Raw genomic sequence first — 15919 nt, 5'->3', positions numbered from 1 at the left:
CATAATAACTAGCCACATGACACAGACCGTACCTACAAACTTCACCTACGAACTTCTGTGGAAGGACTGTACACCTTTAAAAGGGATCCAATACTGAGCTACTGTGGCCTTCACAAATGACAATATTCTGTTTTTATTTCCATACACTGGTTTTTAATATGTCCAGTTCCAGCTTTCAGACATCTATTTTTATTTATTTTAGCTTCTTCCACTCGATTCAAGATCCTTCTCCCACCAATATTTTCCTCAGGTAAGAACTGTTATGCCACAATAAAAAACTATGTTCCAGATGATAACCAAGGTAGGCTATCCACTTTGTTTTAAAAGCTGTCAAAGTCATCACCACCATCAAGCATAGTATGCCAGTGGGTTCTTTATAAAGAAGTAAAACCATCAACCTATTTTTACTCAACAGTTAAGACTACTGTTCCTATAAATAACCATGTTTCAAGGTATATGACCCACTGGTTATTTTCAATGGATTCTATGATATTTTCAATACAGCATCAACACCCTTGCAGTCCTCAGCTACTGCTACCCCTTTGCTCAAGAGCATCTGTAAAGGACTAGGTAGAGAGGTAGTCAGAACAGGGGAGATCCAGTTCAATTCTCTTTTCTAGCCAAGACAACCATGCCCACGGGAGTCCTTGAGGACTAATAGTAATCCATTACTTCTGATTCTTCTTTTTAATCTTTCCATTGGATTTGTGAACTGCTGAGCCAAAACTAGCTTGTCTAAATCCACTGTTCATAACTTCACCAACAACTAAAAATGCAATAGCATTCTGCTAGTTGAGTTCAAAAACCAAAACAAACCACCACCACCACTTACCGAAGGATTCTTGGGAAGACCAGAATCTGGACCACACAGAGAAAGCACATTCATTAACTTCTCCCTAGTCCTTCTCTGAAAAATATACCAAAGAAAATCACATAGCACAGCAGCTCTTCGAGGTCCAGGTAAAAACAGAAAACATTTGCATATTCAACTAGTCATATTGCATATTGACATCCTCTAAAAACAATCTTAAATTTTTTTACTTTTCACCAGTATCAGCTTTTAGTTTATGCTGTATTAATCTACTGTTTTGCTATGACATAATACAGACTTCAATTAACACTTCAATGCATTTTTTTTAATACATTCACAAACACTATCTCAAATATATGTATAAAGTGTTTGAGGCACAATATACCTGAGATGGCTGTGGTCTCTTCCAGCTGACAGGAACCAGTGCATTTGAATTGGAGCCTGACGAAGTTGAAGAAGTGCTCCGGGTCACAGCAATGACTTTTGGCTTCCCATTTCTACCAGCTGCACTGTGTTGATCACCATATTTATTCCCAATAATTGGTGTCTAGCAAAGACAACAAACAATTTATTAGAATTCAAATCTATATTAATAAAGACCACATATTTGACTTAAGAATCTAGCATTATATGAATTGTAGGAGGGTTGGGCTGTTTGTAAGCATTCTGTAAAACCCATGTCAAATCCAATGAGCCTTGGTTCACTGGGAAATACAAAGCTGAATACGTGTACCCTATGCAGCAAGGGCCATTCTGCCCACTTGTGTGGTATTTAATTATGTACATTTTATGCGACAATCCAATTATATTTTTAAACACACTTTAAAACTAAATGTGTTCTAAGTTTAAAAGATGCAAAGCTTCTCTGTAGAATCATTCCCTGACATGAACAAATTGTTTTCACAGACCATCAACTTCACAAACACACACACACTTCTGAAAAAACAATTATCAAATTCAACTCTTTTGACAACAAATGCTAACCCAATGAACTCTGTGGGAATTTATCTTACCTCTCAATTATCCACATACCCTGAAACTTCAGTAGTGAATGTACTTGCCAATTTATGTAACATTCCTAAGACATCTATATCTCCTATCATTATCTAGGGTTAGTTTCAACCAAGGGCTCTTACTCCTGATCACCTCTAAAGTTTCTACAATTTTCATGTCTCTACATTACACTGCAGTCACTTGGCCATGCTCCCCTTTTCAGATGTAGAATGAGTATCATTGGTGGTAGGGGTGATATTTTTAACCACAGGAGGTTTTTCTCCAATTGTATCCCTCTTACACTGAATTTCCTAAATTTTGTATCCTATGCCCTCCTCTAAATTTCCTCCCCCTTCCCTAAATTCATGCCAAAACTGCAGTACAGGGATTTAATCCTCCCAGCCCTTGAATGCACAGCCCTTCATTTGTTGAAAGCCTGGTGTGTTCAGCTGCAAGCAGCAGCCAGCTGCATTGTCTGCTCTCTGACACAGATGAGATATCCTTGAGAATAATCTTACTGACTTTCAATAATTCACTCTCCAGATATTCAAAAGGGGGAAAAGGCAAACAAACATCATAAAAGAATTTGAAATTTATCTTCTGGTATCACTCTCATTTACAAGTACATAAAACTTCAATCTCTGCCATTCTTAAAAACTGTATTTATTCAAAAACATATAAATGTAGAAGGCTAACAAAAAATAACACCTGAGTTTGTAACAGCAAGTCATAAGTGCATTGTCATCTAAATATAATAATTACCTCTGATATATCAAAATGAAAATCTAAGGTCTTCCCAGGTAGCTCCTTGGAGACATTATTAAAAATTTTCGTGAAAGAGATTTCTGGAGAGCCGATATCACCTCCATAAGACTTTGGAATATCATTAGGCACAACAAGGCTTGCTGATCGAGACACCACCAGTTTCAAAATATTAAGGGCTTCCTTCCAATATGGACTCTGAACAGAACATACACAAATCAAACAATAATCCTTTCAACCAGGACAGCAATTTTTATGTACAGTAGCATTTTCTAAGAATCCCCAACCCAAAGCCTCTGATCTACTACCCATGGCTGAAGGGGCTAGCACAGGTGGGAAACTTCAGACCCTGAAGTGCCAGGAAAGCAGTGGCCATCCCATGGAGCATGGTTAGGTCCAGCCAAGCAGGCTCAGTAGCTCCAGCTCACTGGGCTAGCCACAACTAGACCTCAGTCCATGTCCCTCCATCCCTGCAGTTACACCATGTTTTTTTACCATTGTCTGAAACTGCCCTTTGTGACCCAGGAGACAGAAACTGAGAGTATTGAACTATCACTTAACTACAGTAACTGACAGTCCTCAAATTAACAATTCCACCTCTGGTCATCTTCAATTATTTCACAGTCATGGAGAGAGTAAATGCAATTTGAAACAAGCAAACCTATTCCTTGAAATACATGAGGAAATACAAAAGATTTTATTTAAGAAGTGAAAACATTTACAAAGCTTTTAGTATCAAACCAATGGAGTGCTTAAAAAATGCTATAGAAAACGTGTGAAAATATAAGAGGCAGAACCAGAGTTAAGTGGACTTAAAAAAATGATTAAGACAATGTAAATAATTCAGTGGTTTCAATTACACACACTGTGAAAAGAATCAGAAGAAGAGACAAAATAAAAGCAGCTTTGTGCAAGGATTAAGATTTACACTCCCAGAAATGCAAGGATTCTGCCTGAAACTTAAATCTTCCAATTTTTGAAATCAGCATGATGTCTGCTTTTTTTTTTTAATTAGGAGGCCATATTTCTCAAAATATTACTTTATTGCATTAAAATAAGTAAACACCCCTTTCAATTCTCTAAGTAGTATATGCTTTATGCTTCTTTGCAGATAATGAGAGTCTTCAATAATCTCCTCCATTTGTATGTATCATAAGCATAAAAAAGCTGTCTCAAACTGGAACTGTCCTTTAGCAACTTAGATTTATTTACAGCCATTGTCATTGCAGAGGACTGAAAAGACCCAAAGCTTAGTAGAAAATTGAAGCAAGACATGATAATTTATGATTTTCTTTTGTCATTTACAGTAACACATTTTATTTTATCAAAAATATGTTAAGACTTCTCTGGAATGTTTTTTCGCTAGCACCATCTTTTGATAGCTTACATCTAAGATCACATTCCATGGTACTGTGGGCTTGCTTCAGAGCAAGCTTGCTCAGAGAGGGGTTAGAGGTGAAGCAAGAAGCCACCAGGCCATAGAAACTATAGCTAATGCTAATCATTTCATTTTGCCTAATGCACTCTGACAGGAGCACAATATCTAAAGTACATATCCATCAATAACAAAACGTCCAGGGAACATGACTTTCCTGGTAATTATGATTAAACCATTTGAATGAAATACATTCGCCAATAATGGAATTGAGAGAAAAAAGAAGAGAATGCTGTGCACTGAAATGGTTTTATGCTCCAGGCATTTTTATAAAATCTTTCAGTAAGATGCTAGACTTTCTTCTGTGTAATAGATTTTCAGTAAATTTGTGTTTCAAGTACAAAGGCTTAAATTACCTTGGGCAAAACACTGTGGTTCATCTTTTGGGGACTTTCTTTAATAAAAAATGTACTCAATTTTGTTAAGGTGCACCTAAAGTTCCTCACGGATACATTACTGAGAGTGATTTAAATATTCATTTAACCATAAAATTTTCTTTTTAAAACATATACACATTAAAAAAACATTTGTCCAGCTTAGCAGTAAACATTTCCTTGTGTTTGAATAGCTGAAGGATCATCATCTCTAACTACATATGACAAGTTGCTTACATCTGTACATAGATGCACATTCACCCAGATAACGTGTGCCACCAGATCCAAACCACATTGGACAAATACAAAAGCATTTGGTGATTAAGTACATAGGAAAAAACCCCTATGGAAACTGACCACAAGCATCTTATTTATATCTGAAATAAATGACCCCCAAAATTCAAGTGTAATTTTGATACCATTTTGATAAAGAGCAAACAAGACTTTTACAGTTCTTCAGAGTACCTACCTGAACATATTTACCAATAACTTTTATGATTTCCAAATTAAACTGCTTCACTGGAGCTGTGGATAGGTCAATATGACTCAGAAGACTGTAAATGATCTGCAGCAAGGACTGTTGCATACTGGATAAACCTTTCTCTAACAGCTAAAAGAGGGTTTTTAAAATACAAAATTTAATTAGGGCCTTTAATGGTAGCAAAAAGTGAAAGCAAACATTAAAATACAGCTAACTTCTACACACATTTATTTTTCCCTTCAAGAAACTTAAATGTACCACTTCCTGTTTTTCAAACTTTTTGCTTTAGCACTAAAAAACAGTAATACAACAGCACAATGGTTTTTGTACTAATTCATTTTTTCCCTGAATTTTGACATATTTTTAGCACAGATTGAAAGTACCTAATAGTAAAACACTTTTCACTAAATAAAAGTTCATAGTAATTCAAAGCCTTAAAACTGTATGAAAAACAATTACAGCAACACCTTAAGGAAGGTTGGTAAATGCAGTTTTACAAACAAAAATATATATATAAAGTCATTTGTAAGAATGAACAAATCTTTTAAAATGCCTCCATCAGTTTGAAGTGATACACTTCAACGACAAGCTTTTCATACAAAGTACTTAACAGCTTTCCTGTATGAATGGCCAGCAGAATAATATACTGATTTCTATAATTTAAATTATCTTTTTCTACATTATGCACTACTTACAAATGAACTTTGCAATTAATTTTTAAAGTTGTGTTAAAGACATGTGTACCTGACTAAAGAAGGTCTCTTAAAATTTTATTTTGCTAAAGCCAGGACAGTGTATATTCATGTAGTATAGAATATAAACTTTTAATACCAAACACCATTCTCATAAAAGGAGATCTGTCATTAGAGGGATTCTAATTTCAAGGTACTTATAAATTACTGCACTCCAAAATGGCACCTTTTCTACATCATAGAACATTTTAGTAATACTTTCCTGTTAGAGAAGATATGCTGTATTCCCCCTGATATTCAGAATCATGAGAAAATAGTAATTGGCAATGAATTGTCAACATGAGATACTTCCAGTAAAAACTTACCTCTGCAAGATAAGTTATGAGGTTAAATGTGGCATCTGAGAAAGAGTCATGCAAATATCTACACACTACATTAATCCAGTTAGAACAGTCTCTGGAATAACTGTGTGTACTGTATAAACTCATCATATGAGCCAGATTGGCAAGAGTTGGTGACTTCTCCTCTGCACAAACCTGAAGAGCAAAATCATATTTAATTATATTAGAAAATATTTTTTTTAAAATCCAAGCATTCCTGAGTCATTTTGCACTTGTCCCAAATTTCACTCCAAGATTTAATTTCTAAGATTTCACTTCAGTTATTTTCTAGTAAGTGAAATCAAACCAATCACACAAGCCTCACCTACAGTTTCTGTTGAATTTTGGTACTGTGGCGTCCATGTTCCAAGTTTATTTATTTATCATACACTTGGTATGATCAACCAATATCCCTCACTCAGGTAATACAAGTATTTAAGGGCAGCAGTGATTTGTGCACTTGCATCAGGCACATACTCTTTGAGTCAGCCTGTGCACAGCCTCAGTGGTTTAGTGGTTCACGTGTCACAGTCTGAGCAGAGGTGTATGCCTGCATCTCCTGTGCCACACAGCTCTTTCCTATTCCCCTTTCCACATTCTTCCTTAGAAGAAAGACTCTGTCAGGCCAGTGCAACACCATCCTGGCTAACAGCTGCTGTGCACCATGTACTGCTTTAATAGCCACTACAGTTCAGAAATATTTCAAGGTGTATTTTACTGTGTACAAGTAAAAGAACATACAACCTTTTCTTCTCTACCAGTAAGAAGCACTTTCTTCTTGTAAGAAAATTAGGAAGCATGCTTAAAATGTGATTAGGTTGACATTCAAAATTACTATTAGAAAAATCAGACAAGTAAGAAAAAGTAATTGATATCATTGCTAAGAAAATTTGTTCTTGAAATCTAAATTTTACACAATAAACTAAAGAAACAAACAAACTCGGGGGTTGATACAAGGTCCAGGTATATAAATTTGACTGGATCACATCTTTAAAATATGGCCTCATAGTTATGTGTATATTACTATTAGAATCACACAGAAGTATTACAAAAGGGTCCCCAAAAAATAGAGAAACAGTGCTGGTATATATATCCTCCTGGATACTTCTCCAAGCATCATGTTACATACCTTTGCTATCCTGTCAGCTGTTTCTTTACAAAACTGAGTTGGGTTATCAAAATGTTGTATCAGATGAGGAAGTAGGCATAAGATGTTTAGGGGAAATCCTAAACACATACATAAACAGAGTTATAGGAGTCCTTAAGGTTTTTAATGACTTAATTTAACGTGAAGCTAGCCAGTATTTAAAGTTCCAACAGCATGACACATACTTTCACACAGATATACAAATTATATATACACATACATTTATCTAAGTATGCATGTATGAACAATGTATATAGATATGTCTGTGTTAGGTATAAAAATGCATGATGAAAATAAAATCATCACTGGACCAATTAACCAAAACTACCGTGAAACTGGATAGTTTTAGGCACTATGTCACATTGTTTCTAAAAATGTGTAAGTAGGGCTATTTGAGCTAGTTTGCACAAGATAATGAAAAAAAAAATACACAGCTCTTAAAACTCACTTGCAAACAACAGTCAATACATAAAGTTTACATGCAATCTTGCTCATGAGATAATCATAGTCTGTAATGTATTCCCATTATGTAGCAGTGTAATACAGACAACTGCAGAAAGCATTTTACAGGAGCGTTTCTTTAAGGCAAAAGCACAATTACTACTGATTTTGACTCTACTTAATTCAATGAGAAAATAGATTTCTATCACATATTTACTAAAGGTACCTGCTAACTGAGAAGGATCCACCAAAGCATGCCGGGAAATTGTGATGAGTTTACTGAGGAGATGAACTGTCATTTCTTGTGTAGAGGCTGAAGTAAAGCCTTTCAGGAAAAGCTGCTGAAGGCCTGGAAAGTTATTCCATTTCAGTTTATTCTGCACCTCTTCTATCTTTTCCCGACTCTCTGATTTATCCAGAGGCATGTGAATAAGAAGCTTGTTGAGCAGCTTGAGAGCCAGCAGGTATTCATACTCATAATCTGACTCCAGCAACGAAGCTGCAATCCAAAATATGGTGGCCATCAAGTTGACAGGGTCAGTAGTGGGCTGCACATCATAGATCCCTCCCTCTCTCAGGGAGGAAAGGCTTCTAGTCCTTGCCAAACTTCCACCGTGATTTATCCTTCCATCCATTATATCCAGTGTGTTGCTCCGTCGCCGGTCACCTCTCCGCTCACTGATTAAATTCAGTCTCAAGGAATTACTCCTTGTATTGCTGTAGTATCCCAAACAACTGCCACTATTCATGGGACTTGTGCTTAGATTTATCTGTCCAGTGCTTTTCCTATTAGCTGCATACTTGTTTCCCATTACAGAATCATGGTATGAGGTTCTAAAATAAAATCAGTTTACATATTGTTACATGCCAAATATTTTAATAACAAAGAATTTTAATAACAAAGAAAAGAGGAAGGAGGGAAGGAGGAAAGAGAGAGAGAGAGACAGAGAGAGACAGAGAGAGAGAGAGAGAGAAAGAAAGAAAGAAAGAAAAGCTACACAAATCACATACACATGCAGTATACCCTGTTTCATCATCCTAAGAGTATTATAATGCATGTAAACACAGGATTTCTGTATCTATTATTAAAATATCCTTATGGCATAAAGACAACACTGCAGTACCCTGTTATCTTTTCTACCAAATCTTTTTGTTACAATCCCAGAATACCATAAAATTACAGTAAAATTGGAAAAATTAGCCCATAGCATGTAAAAGATTATGTGTAAATGATGACCTAGCATCCCAACTTATTTAAAGCTGTGATAAAAGTAGGGAAATTAATGAATTAATACAATTATTACCATGCATTTGTCTGAGGTATCTAACCTAGGAAACCCAATACCTTCCTATTCTGATATAGAGAAATTGAATGTATTCCTAGAAATCTCAGCATTTTCAAAATCTTTGCAAGGGAATCAAACAAATACAGATGTCTGTACATTTAGGGATTTTTTTTCAGTTTGATAAAAAGTCATCAAGGTAACTACTCAAACAGTAATGAGACACACAAATGACTCAGACTGTTCAGTTACACTTTTTATATATGGACAACAAACTTGAGGCCTAAGACAGACCAACATTTGCAGAGCATTTAAATTCAAGAAGGTTAAGAAGAACTGACAATATTTCAGAACTGAGCCATAAGAAACTCCTTGAACTCCATTTTTACAAAATTAAATTGAACCCAAGAGGGTAAATCAGAAAGGCAATAAGATATCCTTTACAAGAAATCTAGATTCTTACAAGTTTTGCTTGAGGCAGAATGATAAAAACATACCAGAGCAAGCAATTTTGCAATATGGATACAATTATTCTGCAAAGATGACAAGAAATTATTTAATTACATTTATAATACAGATTTTTAATAATTCAAATGTAAAAAATGCATAATAAAGATTGACTAATAAAAGAACTTACTGAGAAAGGGCAGAAAGCAGATCATAATGCTTCATCGTTTCAGCCAATGTATCAATAGCAGATTCTAAAGTCAAAAGCAGCTCTATGACGAAACCCTGGGGAAAGCCACAGGCCATTATAAATTATGCAATATGCACAAGGAAGATCACAGAAAATCTACTAAGTAGTAATATAAAAATATAAAATCAGTAGCAGTAAACTAAATTATTTCATGCTTCAATTAGAACACAATCCTCACGAGACAGCTCAATTCAGCAGTATAGCTTCCAGACAAGGAAAAATTTCAATTTATTTATAAGCATTTACTGAATTAATTCTAGCTTGCACTTTTTTAAGGATGGATTGAAGGATGAAGTCATTCAGACTTATTCTGCAATATTAAAATATTAGATACACTCTTAAGATGTACAATGACACTAAGCTGAATAATTGTTAACACCTTATCAAATAAAGTTCTTAACAAAAGAAAACAAAAATAAATAATTTCTTATATGGCTGATCTCAGTATTCTCTAAAAATGAAGGAGGTGGTGTCTACAGTAAACAGATGTATCAAACTCTCTGAAAGAGCCTCTTGCTGTAGAAGAGAATGTGAACAACTTTTCCTCAGTTAATTAGGTGAAATTCAGGAAGTGTCATGATTAAAACTGTTTCATATTTGAAACACTTAAAAATAAAAAACAACTGAATGAAACAATGCTTTTAAATTTTGCTAATCATGCATGCACATCATTTAGACAGACTTAGTTTTCTAATAAAGTGGAAGCAAAATTTCAAATACCTGAGCTTCTTCTCCTGCATCTCCAACAGTTTCTACTAGTCTGGAGAGAACATCAGAAAGTGTAGATGGAGTGAGAGGCTGCTTCAGAGCCCTGAAAATCTGAAAGGACCTCCCAGCATAATGGCGAGAGGAGCACGAAAGAGCAGTTTGCAAAGCAACTTCACTGAGACGATGTTCCAATTGATATCCTCCTATGAAGGGAAATAAATAGTCAATTAACGCTTTATAAAAAACCAAATCCACTTGAATTTACTGAAGAGTAAATTGCCACAGTCATTCCCAAATTTAAAATATTCTCACATCCTCTACATTTTTCTCAACAAGTACTAGTCTCAAAAATCTTCACAGGAATATAAACATGTCTTCCAAATACTTAATACTAGAGAGACTTGTAGATAATAAAACATCTATGATTAGAATATTAACTGTTCACAATAAATTAATAAGATGTTTTATCTCATTCCTAAAATAAATATTTAAATATATATTTAAATCTGTCATAACAGAAACATGAAGTGAAGTGAGCAATACACAAGAAAACTATTATTTAGAAGCAGTAATTTCCTAGAGTGATTTTATAGATAATCTATGCATTTACATGCGTTAAAAAGTATTTATTTAGTTCACAGTCTTGCATATTTGATCATGCAAGGTCTGTTTGCTAACATACCTGAGCTAGACTGTTTAAATATAGATACCACATGCTTTAAAAACACAGTTAACTGTTCAGCACTCTTTATATTAGGGTTCTTGGCTGAAACATCTTCATGATTCCAAAGTGGGCCTCTTTTTCTAAAAAATACAAAAATAGAGTAAACAGACTATAAAATGCAGCCTTTGTCCTTACTATTATTTAAATGAAATTTAAACCTTAAGGTTAATTGCAAAAGAATCTACTATGCACCACATAAAAGAAACCACCTAGAAGTGCAGGCATGAATTGGAAGGAATTTTGACAACTGACCAATATTACACATATACAAGAAGTTAAGACAAAGTGAAAAGCAGTGTATGAGTTCCAACTGGAATAACTGGGTAAGAAAATGGAAGAGATGTTATAGTATATAACATATATAATAGATGGAAGGTATAGTTATAGTATAATAAATAGTTCTCTAAGAAAGAACCAGTACAACTACCACCATTATGCACTTCCTAACTTCCTTTCTTCCCAATTCATTTCCATCGATATGCCACACAATTATAAATTTAGGCTGAGGTAAAGCAAAAGTATCAAAGTATGGAGAAACAGGTAGGAATTCAGATTAACACCATCTTGAAAGCTTAATAAAACTGTCATACAAACTGTACAAATGTGGATGATTTTCCCAATGTCCTGTGCAACAAATTCGTCATTTTTGAATAGTCAGCTCTCTACTGCTAGGTAATCCCTAAACTGCACACAAATCTCTCTAATCATCTCAATGTATTCCTGCCCTAATTCAGAATAAAACATGGCAAAATACTTTTAAACAGACAGGACTTGAAAGGATGGTCAAAATTCTCTGAAAGTGTTGGAAAGTTAGAGTTTTTCATATGTGTATCACATAAAAACATTTACTTGTGATAAAACAGAGACAGAATTAAAAACCATGATGCTAAATGGTGAGAGGTTTGCCATTTTTCCAGAAAATATGTCTTGACAAAAACAAAAATTGAAATCTTACCTTGAGGTAATAAATTCTATAAGAGTTTTCACTTTTTCATCCTGCTCTACTGAAATGTCAACCTCATTGAGGATTGTGGTGTGCAGTTGAGAAATGGCAGCACTTGTATTTCCTAAACTGATGCTAGAAGAGGTAGAACTTGAACTAAGTCCTGAGTCTGTCATTGGGGAGGGCTGGTAATCAGGTATAAAATCATGAACACCTGCTGAAATTGAAACAAGATGATTATGCACTTTTAAGTTGACAGTTAATATTAAATATATCAAAAGAAAAAATAGCCCTCTAAAAAGATCAATAACTTAGTAAATGTAATGAGAATACTTAAAAGAGAATAAATCAATGGATGCAATAATTTCAAAGAAATCAACAAATCTCATATATCCAAATTCTTCACATGACTTATCTGAACTTTAATTGGGAACTGCTAGATCTCTTTTTAAAACCCCTCTATTATCCTTGATTTTGTATTAATTGTATCAGAGCTCATCAGCTTCTGAGGCATCTCAACTTAATTTTAAAAATTATACAGAATATTTCTTACTAATGAGCAGGCTTTTTTTGGTAAAACCCAGTCCCACTGTAACTGTCAGTACTTGAAATCAGTGAACACTGAGTATTATCTAGTGAATGGACTCTGAGCAGAGCCCCTGTGGCTGCACAAAGTTTCTCTGAAGTTAGCTTAATCTTGTGGCCAGAAGATTTTTCTCTTCCATATAAAGAATCACGTGACAATAAAATACAACTGCAGTGACTGCTCACATTGCCCTTCCATCCATCTATGAAGGGCTGAAGGAAAGTAAACTACCAAGGAAAACTGGCCAGGCCTTTGACTGTAGCACTTGTATTTAAAGAAGTGTAAGACTCACTAACCCACCACAGATTTTCACTATAGAACCACAGAGTTTGGACTGGGGTATTTGAGCTTAGCCACCTCAAATAAAATTTGTCCAACCTTGTGCTAGGTGTGCATATCTGTAAACACCTTATCCTAATCTCTAGCTGGAAATGTTTGATGCTGACCTTATTCTAGTTTCTATCAAACTATTTTTTTATTGTGTCCTGTTTATTTAGATAGTTTTATCCAAGCCCTTAAAGATTAGGAAGGGAATGGTGGTTTTTATATGCCACTGTGTAAATGCACCATTAAAGTTCTGCTAAACAGATTCCTGTAAAATAATCCTTCCACTATACACAGTGGAATTTAATTCCTCATTGCTACAAAAAACCGAATTCACAAATCAGACAACTACTTTTGCAAAGTAATAAAGCCATTGCTGATGTGAACAAAAGAGAACAAACAACTGTATGGCAATATGCTGCCACCTACTGAAATAATATGAAATACTAAATTTAAAAAAACCACAAAGAAGTACTTTAATAGAAACTACAATACAGTCTCACCATCAAAATATTCCCTTCACAAAGAGATACATAGAAATATAAAGTACACGTACAATTACAATATTGTAAAGTTAAAGGGAATATTAAAAAGTCGTATCTCAAAAAATATTCTGATAGCCAATAAAGAATGCAATCACAGCTGACAAAACTTGGACATTTTAACTTGCTATAAACAAGTAAGAGATGTATCTTCTTGGTTTTTATTTTCAAAGGCATCATGAAAACAGCTGTATTAAAGTTCCAAAACACAGATCTCCCTCTTTGATTTCCACTACTATTCCTCATACAACTGTGCTCCCAACTCTGATGACTGAGCACAAAGTGCCAATGAGAACTCTATTCATTTTGACTTCATTAATTAAAATTTCATTGGATTAAAATCCAAAGAAATAAATTGTAATGCCAAGGCCTCAGGAAAATATTTGCAAGAAATGTGCAAGAAAAACAACAGAAATCTTATTAATGCCTGTAATAAACAGGTAACTTCCCATGTCATTTTAACAAGCAACATGTAATAAATCAAAAGCATACCTGTGAAAGTGTAATCTAAATGGGTAGTTTGTTTGACAGTAAGCACCCTGGACTCGTTGAACTCTCTGTTTCTGAGTAGGACAGAAGCAACAGACTGGACATTACTGCCAGAGCCCATCACTATCAGTAGATGCAAAAGTAGTCGCTTACAATGCTCATAGACTTCAGGGTGACCGTGGTCAAAACCTAACACAAAAGGAAAACAGCGAGGCTTTATGATATTCAAAGGGCACATTGAATTACATTATTTAAAAAACAGCAGTACTCAAATTGGTTTTCTATACTTTATCAAGTAACAGATATAGAATTCTCTAAACAATATTTTTTCAGTGTTTCAATATAGAAACAGCAGCATATATTTTAACAAACAGTATGTTGATCAGACAAAAATATATCTGATAATCCCATGCAAGTACATGGGATAAAGTACAAAGTAATTTTAAGTAAGAACTTCATTTGCGTTCTGTATGAAAATTATTAAATTCAGAAACAGAAAGGAAAACATTGCCTTTTACTGTGTCTTCTACAAGAGGTAAAAGTGACTCCTAAACAAAGTGCCTTAAAACAACTCCAAAAAATCTGCATTATACTAATTAAGCTGAAAGACATTTAATTGAATTTTTTAAAAATACTGTAAATAGTATCAAATTAATGGCATTTCAATACAATGGCAAAAATTAATTTAAATATCAAGAACAGCTGAGAATTGCTCAAGTTTCTATAAGTATTTCTGTAAGAAGTTAGTTACCTATAAAAATTGCATGAAGCAAAAGATGCAAGTATCCTCCCCATTCCACCTTTACACTGTGGTCAACTATCAAATCAGTCAAAAGAATCACTGCTATATTGCATCTAAAACAAAAAAATAGTATGTTAGAAGAATGTAACAGGAACTTCACAAAGAGCTACAAAGAGCTTCATATACTTCTAACTTGTATTCTTCAGTCTATAAACATTCACAAAGCTGTGTTATAGGGCAAAAGATGAAGGCTAATAATAAAAATAGAAAAATTTTAATCCTCCAGATTAAAAGCTTGAGTAATCTTAAATTGCTGTACACACAGAAAACAAATGTATTATTAACTGCCCTTTAATCTGCTATCTTCAAATGACTGTATTTGTGCAACACAAATGAAAACATAAAGAACTGCCACTGGCATTGCCAAAACACCTACCTGTGAAGTGACATGCCTGGAGGAGAAGTTTCAGGCAAGTAATCCACCAGTGGTGACCAGCAACCTCCAGAAGGTGGGAAAGGGAGAGGCTCTCCTTGATTGTGCTCCATCACCTTCAACCGCCAGTTGGAATAGAGAGGCATTGAATCACCTAACACAACAGAAAATTAAACCAAAAATATATTTACAATGCATATTTCTGTATGTTACAGCCTTCTAAGAAATATTTTTAAATTCTTGAAAAGTTGAGATCTAGGAGAGGGGAAGGGGAGCCAGCTGTAAACAGTAGTTGGACACAGTGTTTTGAAAGAAGTATTATTTCTTTTAGTATAAGGATGATTCTACAGAAGTTGCACACATAACAGAGTAAGGTGTTTTTGAATAGGTTCATAAAACTTATGATAAAAGGCAAAGTGATCTGATGTAATTTCCTTGAATTTCAAACCTCATGCCAGATAGGAAGTTAATTAAGGCTCAGCCCTAAGATTTAACTGAACTCATCTTGAAGAGTGTTTCATTATAGGCTAAGGAAGTATTCATCAAGAGCACATCTTTATAGGCCCAACAGCAAAACCCCACCAGTGCTATCTGCCAGATAATGCTGGCCTGATCCATGGGTAACTTGGAAGTTGCCACTTTTACAACAGCATAGCCTAATCCCACTGGTTGATAATCTCTCACTGCTCAGAAAATCAGTAAATTTGTCAAGAAAGCACAGAAAGACATTTAGGTTTTTTTATTTAGCAAGCTTCAAAAGTGCAAGAAAAACTTCACCTGTTTGGTATGAGCGTATACTGTATTAACACACCCAAAATGCTTTACTGGTTTAAAAGTTGTTTTGGACTTCAGAACTGTCAGTCAAGACTAGAAACAAGAAAATTGCTTCAACAGTTCTATGTTTCAGTGATTCTACCAGCTCTGTTTGGAAG

At 34.6% G+C, this 15919-nt stretch overlaps 1 protein-coding gene across 2 annotated transcripts in view; it reads right to left on the bottom strand.

Annotated features, from left to right (window-relative positions):
- The window catches only part of FRYL (FRY like transcription coactivator), a 163885-nt gene that overhangs the window by 28450 nt on the left and 119516 nt on the right, over positions 1-15919 (bottom strand). For both annotated transcript variants that reach the window (XM_054514559.1, XM_054514560.1), the window contains 14 exons: positions 14991-15141; positions 14564-14667; positions 13816-14001; positions 11884-12088; positions 10887-11008; positions 10217-10407; positions 9437-9531; positions 7743-8350; positions 7058-7155; positions 5914-6084; positions 4845-4985; positions 2567-2764; positions 1197-1358; positions 833-907 (listed from right to left, as the gene is read on the bottom strand). In XM_054514559.1, coding sequence (XP_054370534.1) covers positions 833-907; positions 1197-1358; positions 2567-2764; positions 4845-4985; positions 5914-6084; positions 7058-7155; positions 7743-8350; positions 9437-9531; positions 10217-10407; positions 10887-11008; positions 11884-12088; positions 13816-14001; positions 14564-14667; positions 14991-15141 — 2507 coding nt within the window. The remainder of the gene's footprint in view (positions 1-832; positions 908-1196; positions 1359-2566; positions 2765-4844; positions 4986-5913; positions 6085-7057; positions 7156-7742; positions 8351-9436; positions 9532-10216; positions 10408-10886; positions 11009-11883; positions 12089-13815; positions 14002-14563; positions 14668-14990; positions 15142-15919) is intronic.

Source organism: Molothrus ater, chromosome 4 (assembly GCF_012460135.2).
Source record: "Molothrus ater isolate BHLD 08-10-18 breed brown headed cowbird chromosome 4, BPBGC_Mater_1.1, whole genome shotgun sequence".
NCBI classification, from domain to species: Eukaryota; Metazoa; Chordata; class Aves; order Passeriformes; family Icteridae; genus Molothrus; species Molothrus ater.
Note: the sequence above shows the minus strand (reverse complement) of the source record. Positions and strands in the feature narration are given on the sequence as shown.